Here is a 25,236-nt window from a genome sequence, read left to right as displayed (position 1 = left end):
TCACTTTTAAAGCAAATGTGATAGGCATTTAGTATTGAGGAGGCTTTGGGCAAACTGACCACAAATCAAAGCCAAAACTAACTGCTAGCATGATATCATGAAAAATCAAAGATGATAAGTTGTGTTAGTGCCATCTATGCGACAAAATTAAACTTAAATACCTTTGCTTTACCCCATAAAAAATTAAATTATCCTACCATCCTATTTAAGTTTTAGAATAGTTCATTCTAAATTCTGAGTTTTTTTGATAAGATTTCATTATGCCTTTAATTAAAAAAATTATATTATATAAATTTTTATATTTTTAATCTTTCATTTTACAGTTTATGTTTTAAAAAGAAAATCATCACCTTTTGATACCACCTAAATTTTTTTTTGGCAAAATGCGCAATTACTAGGGGATTTACATTGAGGGGAAATACCCCCCCCCCAAAAAAAAAATATATTTACCTTCCCACCCTACATCACTAATTGTGTGTATTAAAAATAGTTTTAATAAATTTTCATCATGAAGTATCGGGTAACAAATGCAAATGAGCAAGGCAACAGAAAACAATATTTTATTATTATTATTATTTATTATTATTTATTTATTTTTTTTGCTTATTAATGTGAAAACCGTTTCTATATTTGCCACATTATCACTTAAAGAGCAATAAAATAAATAAATAAATAACATCATAGTCTTAATAACTTCTCAGTAAATTCTTCCAAGCATCCCTCATGCTTCCTTTTTTTTTTTTTTTTCATTTTGGATATGACTAGCCTAGATTGTGATTTTGAAATCCTGAAGTTCATCATTGAATTGCTCTTACTTGTCCAGTTGTGATATAACTTCAAAACTTTTGTTAGATGGTGAGAGAAAATATCAAAATAAAAGATTTTAAAAGAGATTGACGAGGCAGTAATATTTATTAAATAAAGCAAAAAAGAAAACTGGTACAACAATCATCATGCAGATGCATTCAAACAGATCAATCAAAGACAACTTTCTACTTTTTCTATTATAGGTCATATTGTGGAATAAATGCAGACACATACAATCTCAAATACTCTTTTGTGGGCCTTTCTTAAGAAAGAATGATGCCTATTGTTTGTTATTTTTCATTAATAAATTTTAAAGAAGACAATATTCAGTATGAAAGTTATCGAATAGCTACTGCAGATCATCTAGAAATCTATCTATGACCAGTCATTTGCAATAAACCTGTTTGATATCACCCATTATATTAAGTAAGAAAATAAATCGAGTCATCCATTTTTAAAACTTCTACTGACTTGATTTTACATTTGGTGACTGGCTTGAGACACCTGATTTTGTTTGAAAATGAATGAATGAACTGTTAATTTTTTCTTACAGCTTTGAAATCAGTTATGTCTTTGATGGTAGTGAAGATAAATTCGTAAAAAAATGACAACAACATGGTAATTGCAGGATTTTGAAAGTTTGGTTTACAATTAAAAATTATTTTTAAGCTTTTCTTTTTTATTTTTTGAAAGTCACACTTCACACATTGAATGTGTTAAATCTCATGGGTGAATGTTATGTTTTGGAAAATATAGAAAATAGGGTCGAATAAATAATTATACAAAAAAAAAGCATAAAACATTGATAACAGTTGAAAAACATGGCATAGCTTACATGAACATGGCTAGCATTTATATAATCACCAGTTGAACTTCCAAGTAAGATTACTCTGGTACTGTCATCTGTGAACAAACAAGAAACAATATTGTGATGTAGGTGAATAAATAACAAAAACATCAACATATTTTATACATCTTAAGCCATAACTTGTAATAAAATTTGTAGTTGAATTTTTTTCTATCTGAAACAATATGATTTCAATGAAAAATTCACTGGAGGAACTCTTATATTAATAGCCACATTTTTTGTTTAGCTTATTCCATAGTTTTCTTGCTACGCTCAAAAATTCATTTTGCTGCCATTTTAGAAGTATATACCATTATTAAATGTAAAAAATTCTACATGTTAGGCAACAGAAAGAAATCATAACAAAAACCTGAGTTTTTCATAAAGAGTTAGTTACTTAAAGCTAACATATTATAACCTTCAGTACCTGTCTTCTTTTAACACCTTGATGCTCATTTCAATCGCTTCAAAAGACTCGAACTGTAAAACAGCATTTTAAAAACAATGATGGTCCTTTGGTGCATATTTCTGTTCTAATGGTCATTTGTTACAATCAATGCGGTGTTTAGTTCAATTTGGATTTAAAAAAAAATCATAGTACATAGTAGGGAACAAAGTTGGGTGAGATTTCTCCCCTTGCTTTCTTATAAGAAAGGAGCATCTTATTATTTTTGTAATTTGGACTTTTTTTTTTTAAAGAAAAAAATTAACGTCGAAATATATTTCAACATCTGTTGCATGGGCAAGATTCCTTTTTCAAATCACTTATTGACTAATGCAAAATTTAACTTATTATATGGTCCCTATGCCCTCCCCCCCCCCAAGAAAATCACATGTGTAAAAATAATCAATTTGATCACAAAAAAATTGACTTTAGTGCGCTTAATATCGATTCAAGTTCAAAATCTTAAGGGAACATACCAAAAATGAGATGAGATATAGTCCTGATTGAAGAACACTGTTACAACGTTATTGAAGCAAAAAAAAAAAAAAAAAAAGACAGTGGTAGATATTTATGATTTTCATTGCTATTGAGAAAAAGGAAATGTTTTTACTATGATACATAAAAACATACTACAAAAGAAGAAATTCTAGAATTTGAGAAGAAAAAAAAACAAATTTATTAAGATACTATATGACTCCCGAAAACTACAAGTATAAAGTGATATAAGTCACAAAACACTTCATTTCATATCTCAGTGAATATTGATTGATCGTACTGAAGTCAAAACTCTTTTGTTTGAATTGTTTCTGGATACTTGCGATTTCCCTAAATATGAATGGGGACATAGAAACCATATAAAAAGTTTTTCTTTGTTTTTTTTTTCCCTAAAGTCTTTTTTTGCTTCAAACTTTTAACATCTTAACTATGCATCTCCTATTGACTATTTTTGCAACTGGAAGTATGTGTTTAGGACTAAGGGTTGAAAAAATAGAGGCCTTGCAGGTTAAACAGAGACAAGGTGTACATGGATAACTGCTTTGGTTTTTCCAAATCCTTTTCTTCACATTAACATAATACACATACATAAATATTGGTATAAATATAAGAAAAATTAATCAATAAATAAATGAGTTAATAATAAGCTAATAATAACTATGCTGCGTACAAACAGTAAATTTTATGAAGCAATTTGGATCAGAAATATTTCAAACTGTTTAACATTCAAGAATAGTTTTGCACAGACTAGGCAGGGGTAGAAGTGACCGACTTGTCACATATAGGACATTTTCCACAAAAAATATAGGACAAATATAAGACACATTATATGAATAATTTTGCTATGAAAAAAGAAATAATACATATCATATATTATTTAGTTATTCTTATCAATGTTTTTGTCTCAAAAAAAAAAAAAAAAAAAAAAAAAAAAACCCTCAAACAAAATTATAACTTACATCTCAAATGACTTTCCTGTAGTTGAAAGAATAATTTTTGAAAAAAAGTGTACTTTATAGACGAAATAACTGAACAAAATTTGAACAAAGCTGACTTTTAATTTTCTTCCTCACTCATGACCCAAGTACAAATTCCACTATTATTTGATTTTATATCTAAACTGAACCTTTTACCACTTCTATTAAGAACAAACAGAGCTTGAGGAGGATCCTTCGGACGTTTTTTTTACGCTTGAATGTTTTAGCATGTTGTCTCAAATGGTTGCAAAATGACAAACAGTTGCAAAAATGGCAAAAAGCGGTAAAATCATCTTTTCCTTTAGTGCACATGCACCAAAAGTTGTACAATTAATGTCCTCCTGGTTCAACCACACCACACAAAATTGTGTTCAGCGATGCGATTTCGCCATTATAATTCCACTTAATACAACAAACTACGTTTTAATGTCATAAGGAACTAACATTCGATGATCCCAAAATTTTACAAAAAGAAAAAATTGCAAAAAGAATATTAGAAAATTCCAATTAGAAAATGCACTGAACACAAAAATATACCAACGATTTGATTTGATTTATGGTAACACACATTGGGGTATACAGCTATTCTCAGCGGAGAAGATTTTACCTCTAATAATCCACAACCTTTTTCCATATTTTATTTCCAGGACAATACACATGAAAGATGTAAATTACATAGGAATAATAGAACACTCATGGCTATAGACGGGAATCCAACCTGCGCCTCTTTGCTTACAAAGCAAGTTGGCGAAGGCACACGACCACCAAGGCCCCTATACCAACAAAAACCCCCATGATGGAAAACAAAACAAACGGCTGTTGCCCCCCAAACGCAAAATTCTAAAACCAACTTCAGACTTAGTTCTCGAAACTCCAACAACTATAGAGTGATGTCACATTGCTGTAGACAATGAGAGAAGATGCCTGTTGCAGGATTTAGTCAGTTGCGTTTTTTAATTTGAAATTCATTCGGGCACGTACTTTCAGGGAAAAATCCGATGTCAGAAAGTTTATTTACTGTTCTTTTTAAAAGATATATAGAGTAAAAAAGGGAATATAGAAAATATAAGACATTTTTGAAAAATATAGGAAATATAGGACAATTTTGATGCTTTTTTTGAAAATATAGGATATATAGGACAACTTCGACCCCTGGACTAGGTCAACTATTAAAACATTTCAACTTTTTTTTCTCACATTGAATACAGAAAAAAAATCAACAAAATAAACTTACAAGGAGAAATATCCCTATATCTGTTTTTTACAAGGTTTTCTGATGATTTTGCCATATTCATCGTCATACCAGGTTTCTTTCTGTACAATTGCTACAACAAAAAATATTTCAGATGATATATTAATGTACTTCAAAACGCATAAATATGTATGACATTGCATTATTTCACTTAAATGTGGAGTTGAAAGGAAAAGTATTGCACTACATGTGCAAGCACTATAACTTTCAGAAATTTTACTGGTCAAAAGAACTAGTCAACTCTCTATAACTCAAAGTACGGCTAGAAATTCTTTTTGGGTGGGGTTTTTGGTCATAACAGGCTTTATATGTAAAAAACTACCATTTCAGGATTGGTGATATGTGTTAAAATCAAGGGTTCTGGGGGAGGGAGTGGGGGCAGTGACCTCCAAATTATCTCGTTTGACTGCATCACTGATCTCAAAGGACTGGCTAAAACCTTTTAGTTGTTGGTAGTTTGAGTTATGGGAAGTTCTCACAACCTTCTCGAGACCTAATGACAAACTCAAGGTGAAGGAATATTTAAGTTATCCCGAGTAGACTGTAGTATGAAAGTAGGTAGGGCTGAAATAGCATAAGAGCTGTGATATCTATACATATAATAAATAAGATGTTTCTATGTGTGTGTGTTTGTGGCGCGCATCCCAGGAAAACGGTAAGGTCTAGAAAGATGAAATTTGGTATACAGGTGTAGTTTTTGAGGAAGATATGCATTTTGGGCTTCGATTTTTGATATTTTAATTAGAAAAAAAGTTATTTAATGTTTTATATGATTTTTAGCACTTTTTAGCACTTTTAACCTCACAGACCCCGAACCAATCATGCCAAACGAATATTTTTTGTACTACAGTGTAGGAAATTTAATTTTAAATATGATGAATGAAAAAATTTTGAAGATAGAGTAATTTTTGTATTTTTTATAGATTTTTGAAAAAACCTTTAATTTGCATTTTTTTCGGGGTTTAGTTTTTTTCAAAACCCATCCCGTAAAAAGTACTGAACCCTCAATTCTAAATTTTTAGTTGGAAATAGTAAAAACATTCTGCCCCCTTCAGAAGAAAAAAGTTTTTAAAAATACGCAATAGTTTTTTTTTTACAATTTTTTAAATGCAGAACGCAACGCGAGCTGTTTGCTTGCCAGCTGAGTTCCGAACTTAGCTCATCACATGATCCAATTGAAATCGTTTGCCTTCTCTTCACTTTTTTTTTTAGTTTATTTTTTTGCAAGCGATACTTTTTGCACACTACGGGGATACTTTTTTTGCCTACATACATAGAGCCTTTTTTTTTTTGAGGGCTATTTTGATTAAATAAATAAAGCCCTCGATTTTTTGCATGACCTGTGTTTCTGTTACGGATTGGCGGTTAGGTTAGGTAGATACAGAGATAGATCGAGATTAAGTGAACAAAAAATGTTTTTTTTTTTTCGAATTAATACTTATATAAATAAAAAAAGATTGTTAATTACTGTCACAGGTAGGTATGCATAGATCGTATAGGTAGATAGATAGATACACAAATATAGAGGTAGATATAGTAGATGGACAGCAAGAAAGAGACATGCCCGTCATTTAAGGAACTTCAACGGGGTGCCAATGCCCCCCCCCCACACACACACCATGGCTTTGAAAAAACAATGCTTTCACATAAAAGTGGGAGTGCTTTTTATTATTTTTCGAAAAAATTTGCATGAAGAGTACGCCGTTTGTGTCTCTCCTCCCGTCCATTAAAAGTATTCCAAACGACGGAACTGGAGATAGGTCTAGAAAATATTTTGTTCAAACTACTAATGATATAGATAGATATAGATTGATTGATACCGTCATGAAATTTATTTAAGCAGCCACTGAAGGCGGCAACATTGGCATAAAAAGGTGAATGATAATATTGATATATAAAGAGAAACATTGATTAATACTGTCGCTAAATTGTCTAAGCAGCCGCCGAAGGCAGCAACATTGGCCCAAAAAGGCGAATGGCATAAAAAGGCGGACCAGCTGGTTGCTGAAGGCGACTAGTATTTTAATATATAAAAATCTTCTGTGTGGACGTTTGTTACCATAAGGTTTTTAAACGGTTGGACGGATTTTGATCAAATTTTTTGCGTGTAATTAAATTGTGGCAAGCATGGTTTCGTAGTGTGAAGGATCAAATCGGAAACGTTTTTGTTAGTTAATTAATTTAAACATTGGATGGTTCTACCTCTCAAATGATAAATATTCATTTTAACCTATTGTTGAGCGAGAACTGAAATAAATATTTAACCCGTCGGCAAAGGACAATAAGAAAGCCAGCTCTGCTTTTTGTAGTGAAATTTCCTACTGTGATATGTCAATTGAAAATAGATAAAACGTAGAGAGAGAGAGAAAGTGAAGCCTTCACACATACACATTCCTTGAAAGCAACGATTTTAGGTACCGTGATATATTTAAAGTAAAGTACTGGAAGGTTCACGCAAAATGTGTGTTCTGTCGTCGTAGATGAACCATGTGACCGGATCGGTGCTTTAGGTTTTCCTAATCGAATGATCAGAAAGTGCCGTACCTAGCAACATTTGTTTCTTGGCTGAAATCCATCTGAGTTTTGGCACCAAAGTCAAAAATACTTTAAGGATTACCTAACTAATCACTACATTATTAAAGGAAAAGATGATAGAATTTAAAGACGAAACAAATTTTATTTTCATCCAGATAAATTACAACAGGGTAGTTCTGTACACAAAGATCAGTGCAGTGGAAGATCTTTATCTTTGGTGGAGAGAACAAATTAGGCAATATATGAAGTATTAAAAGTTTTTGCTCAAAAGATCGGACCCCTAATCGGTCGGAGTTGGCTTCGCTCACTGATCGGCTGGATTACAGTAACATGGTGGTTTGGCGACTTTGGCTATAAACAATCGAGTTGCATAATCATTTGTTCTTTTTAAAGCTACTGTTAATGTAATTTATTGTATTTTTTGCTTATTTGGCAAAATATTTCAAATTGCAAAGAATTGCTTTTCATTTTTAAAGAGTGTTTGGTCATTTTAGTTGAAGAGTGTGTTTATTTTACATCCGGAGGGGGGGGGGGGGCTTCGCTTATTCAAAGAACTGTTTTTACCTTATCGTTTTTCTAAACGATATCCTTTCAATTGTTTTATTCTTTTTCGTATTGGGGATGTTGCAGCGGGATTTCCCGTTTGTTCTAGATGGGTAGTTGGATTTTTACACTTGACTTAATATCTGAGGACGCTTTTTATACTTTGGGTATGGCTGAAGGAACAAACCATCAAGTATAGGAGGAAAAATAGTTAATAAAACAACTGCTCAGTGGGCATGAGATAAATCAAGTTGTAATAAATATACGTATTCTGACACTATAGCAGCTTACAACATTTTTTTTTACTTATTTTTTTCAACAGAATGGTTCAAACACTTGATGGTTTATTGAAATTTTTTAACTTTTCAATTTACAAAGTTTGAACAGAACAACCTCTGTCGGGTCCTCTAGTTATATATTTAATGAAACTAGGAATCGTTGTGCTTGTTCTGTTAAAAGGACTGCAATAGAAAATCAATTTAAAAATCATAAATACCTATTGTTATCTTCATAAAAATGAAAGCAGTTGAGTGATCAGGCACAGAAACGTGAGAAATTCACAAAAAGGAAGAAAGAGAATATTTATTTCCTGTAGCAGCAATTTCAATGAATAGTTTTTTGATGATGCGTGATCAATCCATTATTTCTCCTATTTCTTATGACTTGACTTATATTTGTTTCCAATACATCCAAATCTAAAATCTAGCTTTTAAACATAGACACCAGGTAAAAACATTGGTGCGTTTAATTCAACAATTTATAATATAAAACATACTTTCCAAAATCAAAGAGTGGAAAAATAAAATAAAATTTTCATACAACAGTTCTGAATAAGAAGCACTTTAAGAAAGACAATTTTCAACAATGTAAAAGGACTTCACATTTCAATTGAGCTGTCTAGGCAAAGATGGGAGGAGGAGGAGGAGGGGGGATGCAGTTTTGATTCAACAATGATATCTGAAATAAAGCCCATAAAAATCAAATTTCTGCATTTTGAAAAATATTACCAATTAAATAATAATTTTCCGAAAAACTTGAACTTTAAAAACACATAAAATAAAAAATATTTATACAAGGTTCAACTCAATTCGGATGAAAAAATTCCATGACTTTTCCAAGAGTTTCTCATGACTTTGTGAAAATTTTGATGACCTTCTTAAACAAAGAGAATGGTACTATTTAATGTCAAATCTGACATTTTTTTCAGAAGTGGGCATTGGCAAAACTTTTACATAAATACCATTATTACATCAAAGCACTTAGTTGACTAAAAAAATCAGTGCACACTGCAGAAACTAATAAACTATTCTTATTTGTCTTTATCATATAAACTTCAGTTAAGTAAAATTATAGTGGATGCAAATATACTGATCTTTAAATGTCTCATAATTATTTCATAAATAGGGCAAAATAGTAATGAATGGGACAAAAGTGGAATGAGTTATTACTAAGTTTCCGATCGTAAATTTACATCATGTAACTTGACAGTAATTTCAATCATTGAAGTAAAGTCATGTTTATCAGTAAATTCATTTTTCTAAACCAGATATTGCAGCTGGCCACATGGATCAATTTTGTGAGCTGCATGTTGGGCACCACTGTTTGACTGTTAGAATTCCCCTATTTGTATGTTCTATCGCCTGACTAAAGTCTTCATTTTCTAAAGCTTTCAAGAAATTAAGATAAATTCTGACAATTACAAGTGGTTGAAATAAACTAGGATGCAATTAAATTACACGTTTTGAGTGGGTGTGGTAAAATCAAGAACATGATAAGCCCACTACTACAGAATATAACCTATAAGTTCTAAAAATAATGGTGAATTAAAAATTAGGGATGTTTCAGCAGTAAAATCACATTACAAAAAAAGGCGGGCAAGTGTTGCAGAAGCGAATGCAAAAAGATTCCTGAACTCAGATTCGTTTTTGAGATCGTTCAATTTTTGAGTATTAATAGCTTTTACATGCAATACGGTTGAATCACTCAAAATTTTAATTTTCTACAGTTCTTTATTACTGCCCAAGACATTTTTCCATGACTTAAAATAAATTTCCATGACTTTTAATGAAAATACTAATTTTCCATGACTTTTCCAGGTCTGAAATTTATTTTTTTCCATGACTTTCCAGGATTTCCATGACCCATACGAACCCTGTTAATAAAATGAGAGTTATAGAAGAAGATCAAACAACTCACTTCAAATTGTGCAACAAGGGCTCCACTTTCAAGACCTTCACTGAGAAGCAACATAGATTCTGACAGAACATCAGAGCGTGGAACTTTTGATGATACATGAGGAGCATCAGGTATATACTGAAAATCTGGTTCTTCAACATCCTCTCCCACATATACTATTGAAAGGAAAAATAATTTTTAAAAAAAATTGAAATTTTTTCAATGCTTTCTCACAATCAAATGTTTGAGAATGAATCTTTCAATTTTCTCTCTACAAGAAATCAAATGTTAGCAACTTTTTCAAAAGAAAATTATTTTTGACTCAAACTTGAACCACTTAAAACTAAATAATGTTTCGACTTATGCATAGGATTTTTCAATAAACTGTTCCAATGATACAGTGTGACTTTTTAATTCCTTATGTAAAACAGGGCAAATAGGTGGATGGAACTAACAGTTGTATGTAATCAGCAGTGTTATAAATGAAACCAAAAATTAGCAATTCATTACTATCATGTTAAAATTTGTTGTATTGTTCAAACAATAAATAAAGGAGTATAACTTGTTGCTGATATTTTTTCAAGCAAATTAACCAGATTTCTTTCAATAAATAAAAGAAAGATTTCAAGCAGTAAATATTTGCACAAAATATTACATCAATACATCTTTTCTTCAAAAAAAAAAAAAAAAAAAACTAGGGGCTGTTTTGTCCTTTTTAAGTTTAATACATTTTAGTTGAGACATTACATGTTTTGTGTTTACTCTCTGTATCTTTTAATACAAAAATAACACGACTTTTGTTACTTGTATTGTTACACAGTTAATAGTCAGTGATGTAGTTGGGAGGAGGAGGAGTCGGGGCACTGTTCCCTGAAATATTTGGTTCATTACAGTAAAAATAATGCAAATTTAAAGCAAATTGTCTTCAAAACACCTTTTTTTTAAAAAAAGAAATGCCTCATTTTTTAATTAAAGCTGGCATGAGTAATCTAAAAAGTCTAACAAAAATCCCTCAACTGTGACATCTAACCTATAAAAAGGGGTGTGTTCCCCTTAATATTTATTTACAACCACATCACTGGTTACAGTAATACTTAACTATTTAACGTGAGATAACAGCGTATGTATTAATATACACTAAGAGCTGCAATCCATAAAGAAATTGCTTTCATTGCTACAAATATTTACCATTATTTGGACGAACAGTTAGAACAAGCTCGGCAGGATGTCTTTCCCTTGAGGCTCTTATCAGTTTTACAACCTAGAAGTAATTATTGAAATCATTTCTGTTAAAAAAATATAGAAATATTAACTTAAAATAAGATACGTAAAGGGACTTTTTCATGTCAACAGAAACTATTACTAATGCAGCAAATCATCAATCAAATATGTACAATTACACATTACAAAAAAAAAAAAAAAATGTGCTACTAAAATTAGTTTCCAAGAATAGTACCTAAATTCATGAAAAAAAGAAAGTACCTGATCATGAGTTAATCCATTTACATCTCGACCATTTATCATAAGTACTTGATCGCCTTCATTTAACCTAGGAGTACAAGTATCAGCAGGAGTGTTCGGAGCTACTCTTGAAACTAAAATTGGTAAGTTTTGATCTGCACCACCCTAAACAGTAATAAAAAACAGAATTAGTATATTATCCAAAAATATATTCACTACATGTTTATAACTGAATGAACATGCAAATGTAAAGTGCACACCAACCAAGCCAATAATAATAGAAACATTTCAACAAAAGATGGAAGTTTGCAATCTTGAAGTATACTGGCCCATAGACTAGAAACAGCCAAGTAATGGCGAGAATTTCTTACATTAGTAGGCTTCCGACCTAAGCTACAAACTGATCAGTTAAAACCTAAACAAATAAATAGAAATCCATGACTGTAACTCAAAATGCAAATCACTGTTTAACACATCTATATGTCACCACATTAAATATCATAATGATCAGGCCTTCGTTTGCATGGGAGCTCATGGTATTACAAGTCATTTGCACATTAAAATAAGTACTGAAAACTATAGGGATCCCACACTGTTTCATTTGTAACACCCCATCCTCCCAAGGCTTACTTTGCATAGGAGTTCATAGGATGTGAGCTGCACTTCTTTTCAATCCTATTCAAATTTTTAACATTTTAGATGAAAATAAGCTATTTACACCTAAAAATAAGTTGTGGGGATTATGGGGCTCCTAAGCTTCTTTTGGTAGAAACTAAGCACTGCATACTCTTACAAATTTCTTTATTGTTTTCCAAGTAAAATTCTAAGAGTTATAGCTGTAAAAATGTTTCAAAATCTCTGGAATTATCACAATTGTCCGACCATTAAAGCAATTAAGACAACAAAGGCACTGACACAGTTCAACCTATTACTCCTTTTTCTCCAATTACCTTTAATGTGATTGCGTGCTGATTACCATGCATTGACATCAGCATGTCATGAGTAGAGGGGTAGCAGTGTAAAACAACTTGTTAAAACTATCTGAACACTTTAAAAATAGCATCGTGACTTTTCTAAACAAGAAAAAGTTATGAAAAAGTTCTAAACAATAGGGAAATTTTAAAAAATGATTTAGAAAAAAAAAATATGCATTGGTTTAGTTGATTTAAACAAAAGAAGAAAAGAAAAGAAAAAAAAACACCTATCACCAACCTAAAGCATTGATTGTGTACAGGGTGCGGAGAAAGTTCCCACTATTTTGTTTAAAACGTTTTTTTTTTTGGCGTTAAAATCGTATGCTTGCGATTTATTTGGCACATATTGTTTATTGGCATTAAAAGTATTTGAGGTTTAATCATTTGCACTTTGTTAGTTCATTGAGTTAATGAGCTATGAATTGCGAAAATGTGCGTGTTACTGTCCTTGAACTACACAAGGGAATGAAAACAGCGGATATTATTCGAACGATTGGATTCAAAAGTAAAAGCACTAAGGCGATGTAAAACGCTACAAGGAGACTGGAGTGACTGCCAACAGTCCACGGAGTGGTCGTCTAACCACAGCAAAATGCCTGGAATGAGATAACGGTGGATGCATGCGCGAGCATCGTCAGCAATTTCAGACTGCAGCTCCGTAAATGTACTGAAGCCCAAGGAGCCAATTTCGAACAATTGTTATAATTTTTTTGTTTAATGTTATTATTATTGTTTCAACAAGGAGTTTTTATTGCTTTAACTTGTTGATTTGTTGAATTACGTGTTAGTTACAGCCTACTGAAATATCTACTAATAATATTGTGGGAACTTCCTCCACACCCTGTACCAATTTGGCTGAATAAAAATTCCTATGCAGTACAACACTTTTTCATTAGCATGCAGTTTTGGTTTGCTATCTCTAAGCTCAACTTCATTTATAACCTCATCTTGATCTTAACACCATATCTTGCTGGGGTGCTTCTTTAACCAAAGGTGACAAAAATTACTAATGGGCACAGTAAATTAAGTGCATCATATCGAACTCCGAGGATTAAGCAATATTGACACTATTCAGTTTTTAAAGATTGCATGGAACTTGTCATTCTTCATCACTTCACTTAATACTTAATCAGCATAATTGCGTTATAAAATTCTAATGCAAAAACTGATTACAAGCGATTGAGTTGTATCATAACATTCAAAAGATTTGGATATGAATTCATACTGTTACCTTCACATTAAATCCAAATCGCCCTTGGTCATCAGGCTTCATTCTGATTGTTGCTAATCCTGGCGACTCTTCATGTCCATTTGTCTGTAAAACAAAAGAAAAAAGAACATGTTGAATGAATCTAAAGATATTTAAAAATTTTACAGAAATAGTTGACTGAAATTGTGTAAAAAACTTAAATGTTACAACACGTTTCAAAAATTTCTAACATTCTTACAAAATTCTATTGCATAAGGAATGAAAACGCATAGATGCCTCTTAATTTTCATAAACTTTTGGAATATGAGAGGGGAGCCACAGACTGTGTTATTGAAAATTTTAAAGGAGTACACACTTTAAGGGAAATAAGCACCCTTGCACATAAAATTTATTTTGAAAAAAAAAAAATGTAAATATAAAAATTTAGTATTCTGCCCAAAATAAGTGAGTACTAATAATTTAACAATCTACAATTAAATTACAAAAAAAAAAAAAAAAAAAAGAGCATTAAAATGAAATTTACAGCAACCTATAGGAAATTAGGGCAACTTCAAATTTCTTTTAACTTTCAAAATAATTGAAATATTTACAGAATGCAAATGATTTGAAACCTCAAGAATAGCACAAAACGTATTTTCGATGTTGGCCTTCTGCAAAACCAGAGATTTTCACTTATACAAGTAATAATGCAGGGAAATTCAATCCAAATGTTTGACATCTTTAAAAATTCGTAAATCTAGTTTTAATCTTCAAAATGGATTAAAATTCACAAAACATTGCAAAGAAATAATTTCCAGCAAAACACGTGTAATTCATTAAAATTTAATTTTGAACGCATTAGGAGTAGAAGTAGTTCATTTTCAAATTTATTCCAATGAGTTAAGTTTTAAACAGCAATGTTAAATCAAGTTTTAAAAAATAATAATAAAATTGTTTTTTAATATAAAATTAAATAAGCATAGGGTTATGTATAAAAAAGCATTGGGTTAAAATAACTACTTTGTTTCAAAATAACTAAAATACTTTTACTTTTAAGATGCAAAGGATTGAAACCTAAATCACGGTAAAAAATAAAAAATAACAACATATAATTGCACAAAATGGAAGATTACTGCAAACGCGTGTTTCGGGGTGCAAGGAACCACTTTTTTAATGCAAAATAAGTGATCTTATTAACTAATTATGGAAATAAACAAGAAACAAATAACACACAAATATTTTTAAAAAATTCAGTTACTTATCATTAAATAATTACAATTATTATAAATATATAAATACCTATGACAGAATCACAATGTTAAGTGGCAAAATAGAAATTAAATTTAATTAATGAATTAATATATGAAAAAACTGCATCAACATCAAGTGTCAAAACAAGTTTAGAAAATGTGTTTTGAACTTGAGTGGATGAATAGAAGTATTTTTTTATCGATCGAAAATTTGAACACGATGTCTAAATATACTTGGGGAGAAAGTGAACTAATGGTAGAAATTGAAAAGGTTATATTTTTAAACCGGGAGAAAATGTCCAAAACGGAGATTCAACTCCGCGCGGTCAACGTTCGTTACGAGTGCCTAATCAGCGGCACTTTCACCGATATCACAAATCGAACAATCAGAAAGAAGAAAAAAAAAGTCCTGTCTGCTTGACCTGCTATCGGAAGCAAAAAACCTCCGAGCTACGCTCCACTTGATGCACGCGAATCCCAAGTACGAACGAAGATGGGAAGTATGCTGCACTCAAGAAATAGAACGGTTTTAAGTTACAACCAATAATCGAAAACAATGGCAAAAATCCCCCCCAAAAATTGCTACTACAAAATATTAATGACATACTAATGATGTATATAAGATGATCCCCTTTCAACGAATGCGCTCGTGAAAAATCTATTATGAAAATTTTATACAGGTGTATGGAGTTACACAAGAATTCCAGCGATCGGAAACAAAAACTATTTGTCACATGCGTCACTGTGAGGAAAATGTTCGAGTGAAATTAATCATTTACGATTACCTCTCTTAGCGTTAAAGTATTATCTAACATTTTTCAAAAAAAAAAAAAAAAAAAAACAACTACAGGTAGAATCTATGTCAATTCCACAAGGGCTGTTTCATGATGGTCTCGGATTTTTTTTAATTTAACACACTTTAAAATCCATGAAAAATTAAGAAATGCGTTTTTTTTTTTTTTTGCCCAAAAAAAATTCCTCCACCGAGATACAAAAGATGGCGGTCCCGTCATGATTTCTCACTTGGGATTTTCGCCAAAATCTTTTAAGTACATTATCTCAGGGACGGCAGAATGATTTTGTTGCGGTTTGTTTTGTTTTAAAGGATATTCTTTCTTGTTTAAAAACGTATGCAACATTTTGAGATGTGTGCTTTAGTTTTTTCTCCAGTCTTTGGAAAAAAAAAAAGTTTAAAATAATGTTTTTGATTTTTCTCAAATGTGTCATTTTCAAAAAATTTCAGTTTTTTAGTTTATTAGTACCACTGAGCACTACGTTCCCTGAAAAGGAGAGATTCCACTTTTCAGTTTAACAGATTTTAGAGGCATTTGAAAAAATGAGGGTTTTTAAGGAACTAACTCTTGACGTAACTGCAGACCTGAAAATTCAAAAAGAAAAAAAGAAAAAAGAAAGAAATTCGCAACAAGTGGCCAGAAAACACTCTTAATTAAGTTAAGTAGAGAAATTTTCATTTTGAGTCTCTACTTTACTCAAAAATTTTATTTTTTATGAAAACAAGAACTCGGTCTCCAGTCGATTCGCTGCATTTCCCCAGGTAACCTTCCCAGCGTAGTGCGAAAGAATCGTTAAGCGCAATATGCCATCTTGTTCTCACTAAATTCAGTATCCTGAACAAAATGAAGACTCAAAATGAAAGTTTCGCTATATGACTGAATTAAAAGTGTTTTCTGGCCATTTGCTGTGAAAATAAAAAAAAAATGAATTTTCAGGTCTTCCTTTACCTAAAAGTTTATTAAAAACCCGCATTTTTTTTTCAAATGCCTCAAAAATCTGTTAAACGAAAAAGGGAAAGCTCTCCTTTTCAGGGAACATAGTGCTCAGGGGTACTAAGAAACTGTAAAAAAATGAAAAAATTTTTAAATTGAGATATTTGAGAAAAATCAAAAAAATTATTTTAAACTTTTTTTTCAAAAGACTGGGGAAAAAACTAAAGCACACGTTTTAAAATGTTGAATATTTTTTTAAACAAGAAAAAATATCCTTTTAAATAAAACAAACCGCAACAAAATATGTTCTACCGTCCCTGAGATAATATACTTTGAAAATTTTGACGAAAATCCCAAGTGAGAAATCATGACAGGGCCGCCATCTTTGGCGGCCTGTATCTCGGCCCAGGAATTTTTTAAGGCAAAACAAAAAAAGTATTTCATAACTTTTTATGAATTTTAACATATGTTAAATTCAAAAAAATCCGAGACCATCATGTTACAGCCCTTGTTGAATTGACATGGATTCGACCTACAGTAGCATCTCGATGCAAGTTTTAATCTTCTTCATTTAAATATGAAATACAGTGGCTCCCAAAAGTGTTCGTACACCTACGACTTTCAATTAAATAGATCCCTATCTATTGGTTAAAATTAATATTTCGGAATAGGTATTTTATTATTATGATCTATTTTTAACAAAACTACATGAAAAATTTTAATAGCATATTAAAACTTAATTTTTTTAAAAATCAAAAATCAAAAAGTGCCTGAAATTTTATCTCACAAAAGTCTTTGTACACTTTAAAAAAAGTCTATATATTATTGAATAATCTAACTTTTATTAAGCTACTAGTGGTACCCGCACGGCTTTGCCCGTAATAGGAAAATTAAAAGGTCTTTTGGTTCGCCTGTATATTTACAAATAATGTATGGTGAATTTTCTCGCCAATTGACTTGTACCCATGTAACTGTTCCACGTTATGATAATTTCATATCTCCCCAATTGACTTGTGCCCATGTTACGGTTCCACGTTATGATAATTTCGTAATTTACTCGTCCATCTTATGATAGTTTTGTTCTTAAAATTGGAATAGAAAAAGAACCACATCGAATTTTCGAAAAATCACTTCGAGGTGCACACTCCCATGTTACAAACTAACTTTGTGCCACATTTCATGAAAATCGGCCAAACGGTCTAGGCGCTATGCGCGTCACAGAGATCCAGACATCCAGACATCCTCCGGACAGAGAGACTTTCGTCTTTATCTTTACTAATATTACTAGAGGACCTGACAGACGTTGTTCTGTTCAAACTTTGTAAATTGAAAATGTAAAAAATTTCAATGAACTATCCAGTGTTTGAAACGTTTTGTTGAAAAAATTAAGTAAAAAAAAAATGATTTAAGCTGCTTGGTGTCAGAATGCGTATATTTATTACAACTTGATTTATCTAATGCCCACTGAGCAGTTGTTTTATTAACTATTTTTTTCCCCGTACTTGATGGTTTGTTTCTTCAGCCATACTCAAATGATAAAAAGCGTCCTCAGATTTTAAGTGTAAAAAACTAACTACCCATCTAGAACAAACGGGAAATCCCGCTGCAACATCCCCAATACGAAATAGAATAAAACAATCGAAGGATATCGTTTAAAAAATAATAAAGGTAAAAACAGTCCTCTGAATAAGCGAAAATAACTCACCCCTCCGCCCCCCCCCCACCCGATGTAAAATAAACACATTCTAACTAAAATGACTAAAAACTTTAAAAACGAAAAGTACTTTTTTGTAATTTGAAATATTTCTCCAAATAGAGAAAAAATACAATAAATTACATTAACAGTATCTTTAAAATGTAAACAAATGATCACGCAACTCTATTGTTTATAGCCAAAGTTGCCAAGCCACCACGTTACAGTAATACAGCCGATCAGGGAGCGAAGTCAACTCCGACCGATTAGCAGTCCGATCTTTTGAACGAAAACTTTTAAAACTTTTTATATTGCGTAATTTGTTCCTTCCATCAAAGATAAAGTTCTTCCACTGTCCTGATCTTTTGTGTACGGAACTACCTTGTTGTAATTTATCTGGAAGAAAATAAAATTTGTTTCGTCTTAGAATTCCATTATTTTTTCCTTTAATAAGGTACTGATTAGTTAGATAATCCTTAAAGTATTCTTGATATTGGTGCCAGAACTCAGAAGGATTTGAGCCGAGAAACAAATGTTGCTAGGTACAGTATTTTCTGATCAGGTTAGGAAAATCTAAAGCACCGATCCGGTCACATGGTTCAACTACGACGACAGAACACACGTTTTGCGTGAACCTTCCAGTACTTTACTTTAAAATACATCACGGGTCCTAAAATCGTTGCTTTCAAGAAATGAAGGCTTCACTCTCTCTCTCTACGTTTTATCTATTCGCAACTGACATATTCGCAACTCCAGCTCGAATAAGCTACCTTGCGGTGATTAACAATACTAAAGAAAAAGGTATAACATTCCATTCCACGTGTTTTCTTTGGGGTAAATTACGGGCTTCAGACAGTTTGTGGTGTAATGTAATTTCAGAAGAATAGAAAAGTAAGCTTCCCACAAACACGATGAAAGATTACTGTCATTCACTAAGCGTCAAAGCAAGTTATAAGTTACGGCATTTGTTTGTTTTACCTTTTTCATCCGCCATTAGACAGTGACTGCAGCGCCCCCTATAGTTTATTGGAGTTGCGAATCACAGTAGGAAATTTCATAACGAAAAGCAAAGCTGGCTTTCTTATTGTCCTTTGGCAACGAGTTAAATATTTATTTCAATTCTCGCTCAACAATAGGTTAAAATAAATATTAATCATTTGGGCGATATAAATATCGAATGTTTAAATTAATTAATTAATTAACAAAAACGTTTCCGATTCGATCCATCGCGCTTCGAAACCATGCTTGCCACAACTTAATTACACACGAAAAATTTGATCAAAATCGGTCCAGCCGTTTAAAAGCCTTTTGGTGACAAACGTCCGCACAGATTTTTTTATATTATGATAAAGAGAGAGGGCGGATTTTTGTGTGTTATATGTTCGAGGTAATCTCCGGAACAACTGCACCTATTTAAAAAATTCTTTCCCTACATGAAAGGTGCTTTCTTACTAAGTAACATAGGCTATAATTCGAAAAAAAAAAAAAACGATAAATAGTTCTTTTTTTATTCAAATTTAAACCCAAATTTCACGTAATTTGCCTATTATTGGCTATTAAAGGGGTGAAAAATTACTTGCACATATTAATATTATGTATCGTTGAAAAGGGTAGAATTTTCCGCATTCTAAACAATTTGTTTCAATGCTCTAACTTAATTACGGCGGGCGTAATTTGCGTTTTTAGCTCGAACTCTTTTAGGCTTAGCTGAAATTTAGGCAATACTTTCTTCATTAAATCTATCAATAAAAAGTGAAGAAATTGTCCCACAGTTTTCTTTTTTACAGCATTGGAAAAAGCGAGATTTTTTACTCCTGATCTTTCTCGACCTATGGTCGAAAAAATGAGCTTCTATCTTCAAAGGAAAAAAAGTTACAAGCGTTTTTAAATCAATTTCGAAATATGTCATTTTGATTCAGGTTGTCAATTATTTTATTTTCGCGTTTCCATGGTTACGCTTTTTGAATCCATTGTTTATTTCCTTACTTCGCATCAGATTTCCACAAAACTTATTTTATTTCATGTTTCCATGGTTACACTTTTAAAATCCATCTTTCGCATTTTAATTTCTTAAAAGTATTTTAATATCTGTCGTCATTGTTTGAAAGGGCAATTTAGCATGGTGTTTTTTTTTCTTTTATTTAAGTTAGTCTTTAAATTATTAAGTTATTATTTTAAAATATTGTTGAATATATGTCACTTGACACAATTTTTGTTCTCAAGGTAAACCGGGCAAAGTAGCTCTTAATATATGAAGATTTGAAAGCTACTGTTAATGTGATTTTATACCTTTTTGTTTGTTTGGCGAAACATTTATTATTGCCAAAGAAAAACATTCGCTTCACTCGCAAAAGGGCTGGGTTCCGGTAGCGTGGTCGCTTGGTACGTTAGGCGCTGAGCAGTTCAGTCTAGGATTATTGTTTTAGGGTAACCGGCAATGTAATTCATTGTTTTGGCGATTTGTTTTGAAAGAAAAGAAACTTTTGATTTGTTTCTATCCGAGTGAAATGTACGATATTTTCTTCTTTTTTTCTGACGATGATTTTTAAATGTTCCACGGGATGTTTTTTTTGCTTTTCGTTAGACGGATGGATTATGATAGCGTGGTTGCTGGGCTAGTTTGGCGATAAACAATAGAGCTGCGGAATTATTTTTAAATTTGAACGATATTACTTGATGTCTTTTTTTGTTTAGTTGGCGAAATATTTTAAATTGCAGTAAAAACCGCTTCACTCGCTAAATAGAGTTTTAAAGCAACTGTAAATCTAATTTAATGATTTGACGAAAAGTTTTAAATTCCAAAGAAACTTACAATAGTTTTTCTTTTCTTTTCTTTTCTTTTTTGAAAAGGCGTGTACGCATTTTATAAAGAAAAACGATCATTTCACATCAGAGGGGGGGGGGGCGTCAATTTTTTTTAATCAACGGACTTCCATTAAATTTTTAGCACGGGCATCGCTGTGCGGGTGCTGCTAGTTATTAGTAAAGAAGATTATTTAGTAGAATATCATTCAACGTCCACAACAACATTTGAACGTCTGCGAAAAGATTTTTTTTTTTTTTTTTGTGCAATTTCTTTGTGCAAGTGTTCAACCACATTCGAGTCTCACTGTTTCTAGCTCTCTTTTCGTTTCAATACCGTACTTTCGTAATCTAGTCTCCAGATATCTCTAAATATGTTACGTTACGTTTAAATCCGTCGATTTAGGACCTATTTTTAAGCTTAAGGACAAGTTTTGAGGCACCAGTCGCAAACGTTGAAAACAGTGCGCTTTTTTGTGTTATTTTGATTAAAAAAAAATGCATCCGATAACCAAATTTTAGGCTAATAGTTTGAAATTGTTTTTTAAAATATTGAAATGAACAGCATGATTCATTATTTCATCAAAAAATTCCAAACTACCAAGTCCTGATGCTGATATGCACCCTCAGACAAGAACACCTTCACCATCCTGATTAACTGATCCCAAATAAGTTCTTAAGATTAAATTCCTCATTTTTTCTTCTATTTACAATTATAGAACAATTTAACCAAAAATGTTGAATTATTGTCATCCGTACGTAAGACGTTATTCCAAAACGTTTTCAGCTTATTTATCATCGATTTTGCGACTAAAATCTATTTTTCGCACAAACAAAAAAAATTTCTGCGGGAGGAGGTCCCATTTAATCCAGCTAATCAGAGAACTTGGAGAACAATTTTAGGTGAAAATTAAACTTAAAATATTTTATTAAATTCTGCAGAAACTTTTACAGCACTCAAATGTGTATGCTTCATATTTTTTTAAACTGTAAATCTGCTATATCACTCTTTGTTAACTTTACCGGTTGACCTTTGATTACCTGGTTTTCGCACCAATTCTTTTGTTTAAAGCCTTTTTTAAAGCACTTCACTATAGAATGGCACAAATTAACCAATTTAGAGACATTTCAAACCAATTTACCGCTGCTGTGAGGGAAAATAATCAAATTTCGAATGATGTTTGTTGTTTTTTACGAATAACAGTCATTTTAAAATAGTAAGCAGAATAATAAGGAATAAATAAACAAAAAATTAAAGCCAAATGACTTTACAGTGTCAATGTAATGCAAAAATAATAAAAGAAACGACATGTGATAATTTTAACCATGAATTTATTCTAAAATATTTCAGTGCACGATGACTTTTTTTGTGGCGTATTTTTTTCTCCGTCTCTTCGTTTTTTGACAAATTTCAAAAATAAAATCAGGCAATGTTAAAAAAAAAAAAAAAAAAAAAAAAAAAAAAAAAAAAAAACTAATGAGTTTTATTTAGAATGGTATAGGAATGATGTGAAAAAAAAAGGGACTTCATATTCGAATTTAGTTTTGCGTTATTTTGGTTTTGCTACAAAATTTCAAGGTGTACGAAAACTTTTGGGAGTCACTGTAGATTTATGCAGAGTTTATCGAGACTCAAATTGTAAGTATTCACTAAGAATTAACTATTTTTTCAAGATCAATTTCAAATAATATTTAAAGTGTCAATGGACATAGATTGAACTTCATTTAAATTACTGACATAACAGTTGGATTAGAGAGGACATTCATATTAAAATAATGATTAAATTTAAAGTTCTAATTGGAGTTTTTTTGTTTTTTTTTTGAGCAATCACGATTGCTTATTGTTCTCATTTGACCGTCCTTGATGTTGTGGTTCCTTTTTCAGGTTGGACCAGGGGCCTCTGAAGCACCACCGCCCACCGGCGGCGCACAGTGGGGCGAAAACGCCAAAAAGCGCTTATGAATGGGTTTTTTTCCTATAGTAAACCAATTGAGGATTAATAAATTTGCAAAGGCCTATCTCTTAGGCAATCAGAACTGGAATTTTAGAGCCCTTCGTCCATTACAAAGCTGAAGGGAGCCTTTAGAAAGTTGAAGAACCAAGAGTGCGGGAATTTGCAAAAATTACTTTTAAGCAGTCTATAATTTTTTTTTCCTATTAAAGGTGGGTATATTTAATTTCTCTCGTGTCCAACGATAGTAATGGGACAAAAAAAAGAGTAATCGAATTCTCAAACCAATAATCGGTTTTGATCAGCACCAAAACTTCGGAATTCAAGGTTATTTTTTTCAAAATACACTACTCTACAAAAAAATGTCCTCTTATGTCCTCTTAGAAATTAATATTAATTAGTCATAAATGGTCTGTAGAAAGACCCTGAAGAAGAATTAGCTGCGTAAACCTGCGAACTTTGGACCCTGAGCACAAGCAAATCGAGAAAAATCCATTATAACATGCCACTGTGCGGCGGCTTATGCTGGGTGGTGGCGTCCATGTCCCCATGCTCATACACACTCGCCTACGCGCGCGCGCGCCTTTACACATATACACACGCCTACGTACACGCACTTAAGTCTACACGCACACACGCAGCTATACATACGTAACCGCTCAGGAGGAGGGACATGCTTGGGGGGGGGGAGTCATATCTAGAAACAATAACTCTAATGAGTAGAGTCTTGTCGCAACTCGTGATTGCGAAAAACATAATTTGAATTCAAAGTTTTAGAATTCAAATTAGAGTTAATTGGGGGAAGTGGCACAGGTCTTTTTCTTTTGACAGCAAAAATGATTTCACAGTGCCTAATGATTCTAAATGCCAAACTTGTTTTCTTTTCGATCATGACCATTAGAGCAGAAGATATTCATATAGGGGTTATCAAAGATTTTCATTGATGAAAAAATAATAAAATCATAATATTTTAAAGAGGAATAAAGTCTCCCTAAGTCTCCTCTCCTTGTTTCAAATGTTCATATTTTTGAACTTTTCATCTCTCTAGCCCTTAAGAAGGATGTTAACAGTTAACATATAATACTAGGGACTCAGTTCCTTGCCCGGCACCTGCAGTGGCTCAATGCCGTCTGCGGCGGGAGGCAATTGATGATTTTTAAGTTTTTACCTCTGGATGTCCTGCCTCTGAAGGTTTAGAGGGGTGAGACAGAATGTCCTGTATCCAATTGTACCAGTTTTGACTTGGTAGACATTGACAGCCCGGAGATACACGCTACAGACACACGCACAGATTTTAAACTTATAGATTCCCTTCCCCTCTAAATCAAAAATATGGCTATGAAACTGTCGAAAACTGAAAACATTGGGGATAACTATCTCCAAAAGGTAGTGAGTTATTATGAGGAAAAACGGTGGTCATATTTGGATTCTGGAGTTTTTTGAAGTAAGGGATCAGCAGGAATAGTGTCAGAAGCAATTTTCATGCCACTCAGTGCAATCGGTTGGTAAAAATTGCAGTAAAATCCCGTTACAACGAACTTTAAGGAACCAACAATTTTGTTCGTTGAAATAGGAATTTCATTGTAATGGAGTTCAAACATTGAAATGGAAATTAAATCGGGTCTGAAAGCGTATTTCGTTGAAACGGATATTTCGTTGTTTTGGTACTCCTTGTATAACGGGATTTCACTGTGTATTCATTTGGAAAGGATATCAGTTTTTCTAATGTATTTTGTGCTAAAAGTGTAGTTTCTCCTTTCATTCATTTCAAAAACGACTTTCTTTCATGAGCTTATGTGTAATCCTAATTCGCAACTCCAACGAACTATAGGGGGCACTGTAGCCACTTTCTAATGGCGGACGAGAAAGGTAAAACAAACGCACATGGTAACGAAGAAAATGCTAAAAGTGTTGTGATTTTTGTTCGTACGTATGATTTTTTCGCTTTATTCTTTTTAAATTAATTTTCAAAGTCTTGTGGATATTCTGGCCCACGTAGAAAGAAATGAGAATTCAAGAAGCATTACTAAACGTCAAAGATTAATTGCAAACTACGTAGTTCGTAGTTCTAAGCAGCTATTTCCAGGATGTTGAATTCGATATTTATCAATT

General features: G+C 32.1%; 1 protein-coding gene across 1 annotated transcript in view; it reads right to left on the bottom strand.

Moving 5' to 3' along the window:
- The window catches only part of LOC129221918 (tyrosine-protein phosphatase non-receptor type 4-like), a 69,724-nt gene that overhangs the window by 12,863 nt on the left and 31,625 nt on the right, over positions 1 to 25,236 (bottom strand). Inside the window, exons 2-7 of the mRNA XM_054856301.1 lie at positions 13,743 to 13,826; positions 11,559 to 11,702; positions 11,265 to 11,337; positions 10,098 to 10,252; positions 4,806 to 4,896; positions 1,643 to 1,710 (exon numbers count right to left, since the gene is read on the bottom strand). Of these exons, the coding sequence (XP_054712276.1) occupies positions 1,643 to 1,710; positions 4,806 to 4,896; positions 10,098 to 10,252; positions 11,265 to 11,337; positions 11,559 to 11,702; positions 13,743 to 13,826 (615 nt within the window). The remainder of the gene's footprint in view (positions 1 to 1,642; positions 1,711 to 4,805; positions 4,897 to 10,097; positions 10,253 to 11,264; positions 11,338 to 11,558; positions 11,703 to 13,742; positions 13,827 to 25,236) is intronic.

The sequence above is a fragment of the Uloborus diversus genome, chromosome 1 (assembly GCF_026930045.1).
Source record: "Uloborus diversus isolate 005 chromosome 1, Udiv.v.3.1, whole genome shotgun sequence".
In the NCBI taxonomy this organism is placed as follows: Eukaryota; Metazoa; Arthropoda; class Arachnida; order Araneae; family Uloboridae; genus Uloborus; species Uloborus diversus.
Note: the sequence above shows the minus strand (reverse complement) of the source record. Positions and strands in the feature narration are given on the sequence as shown.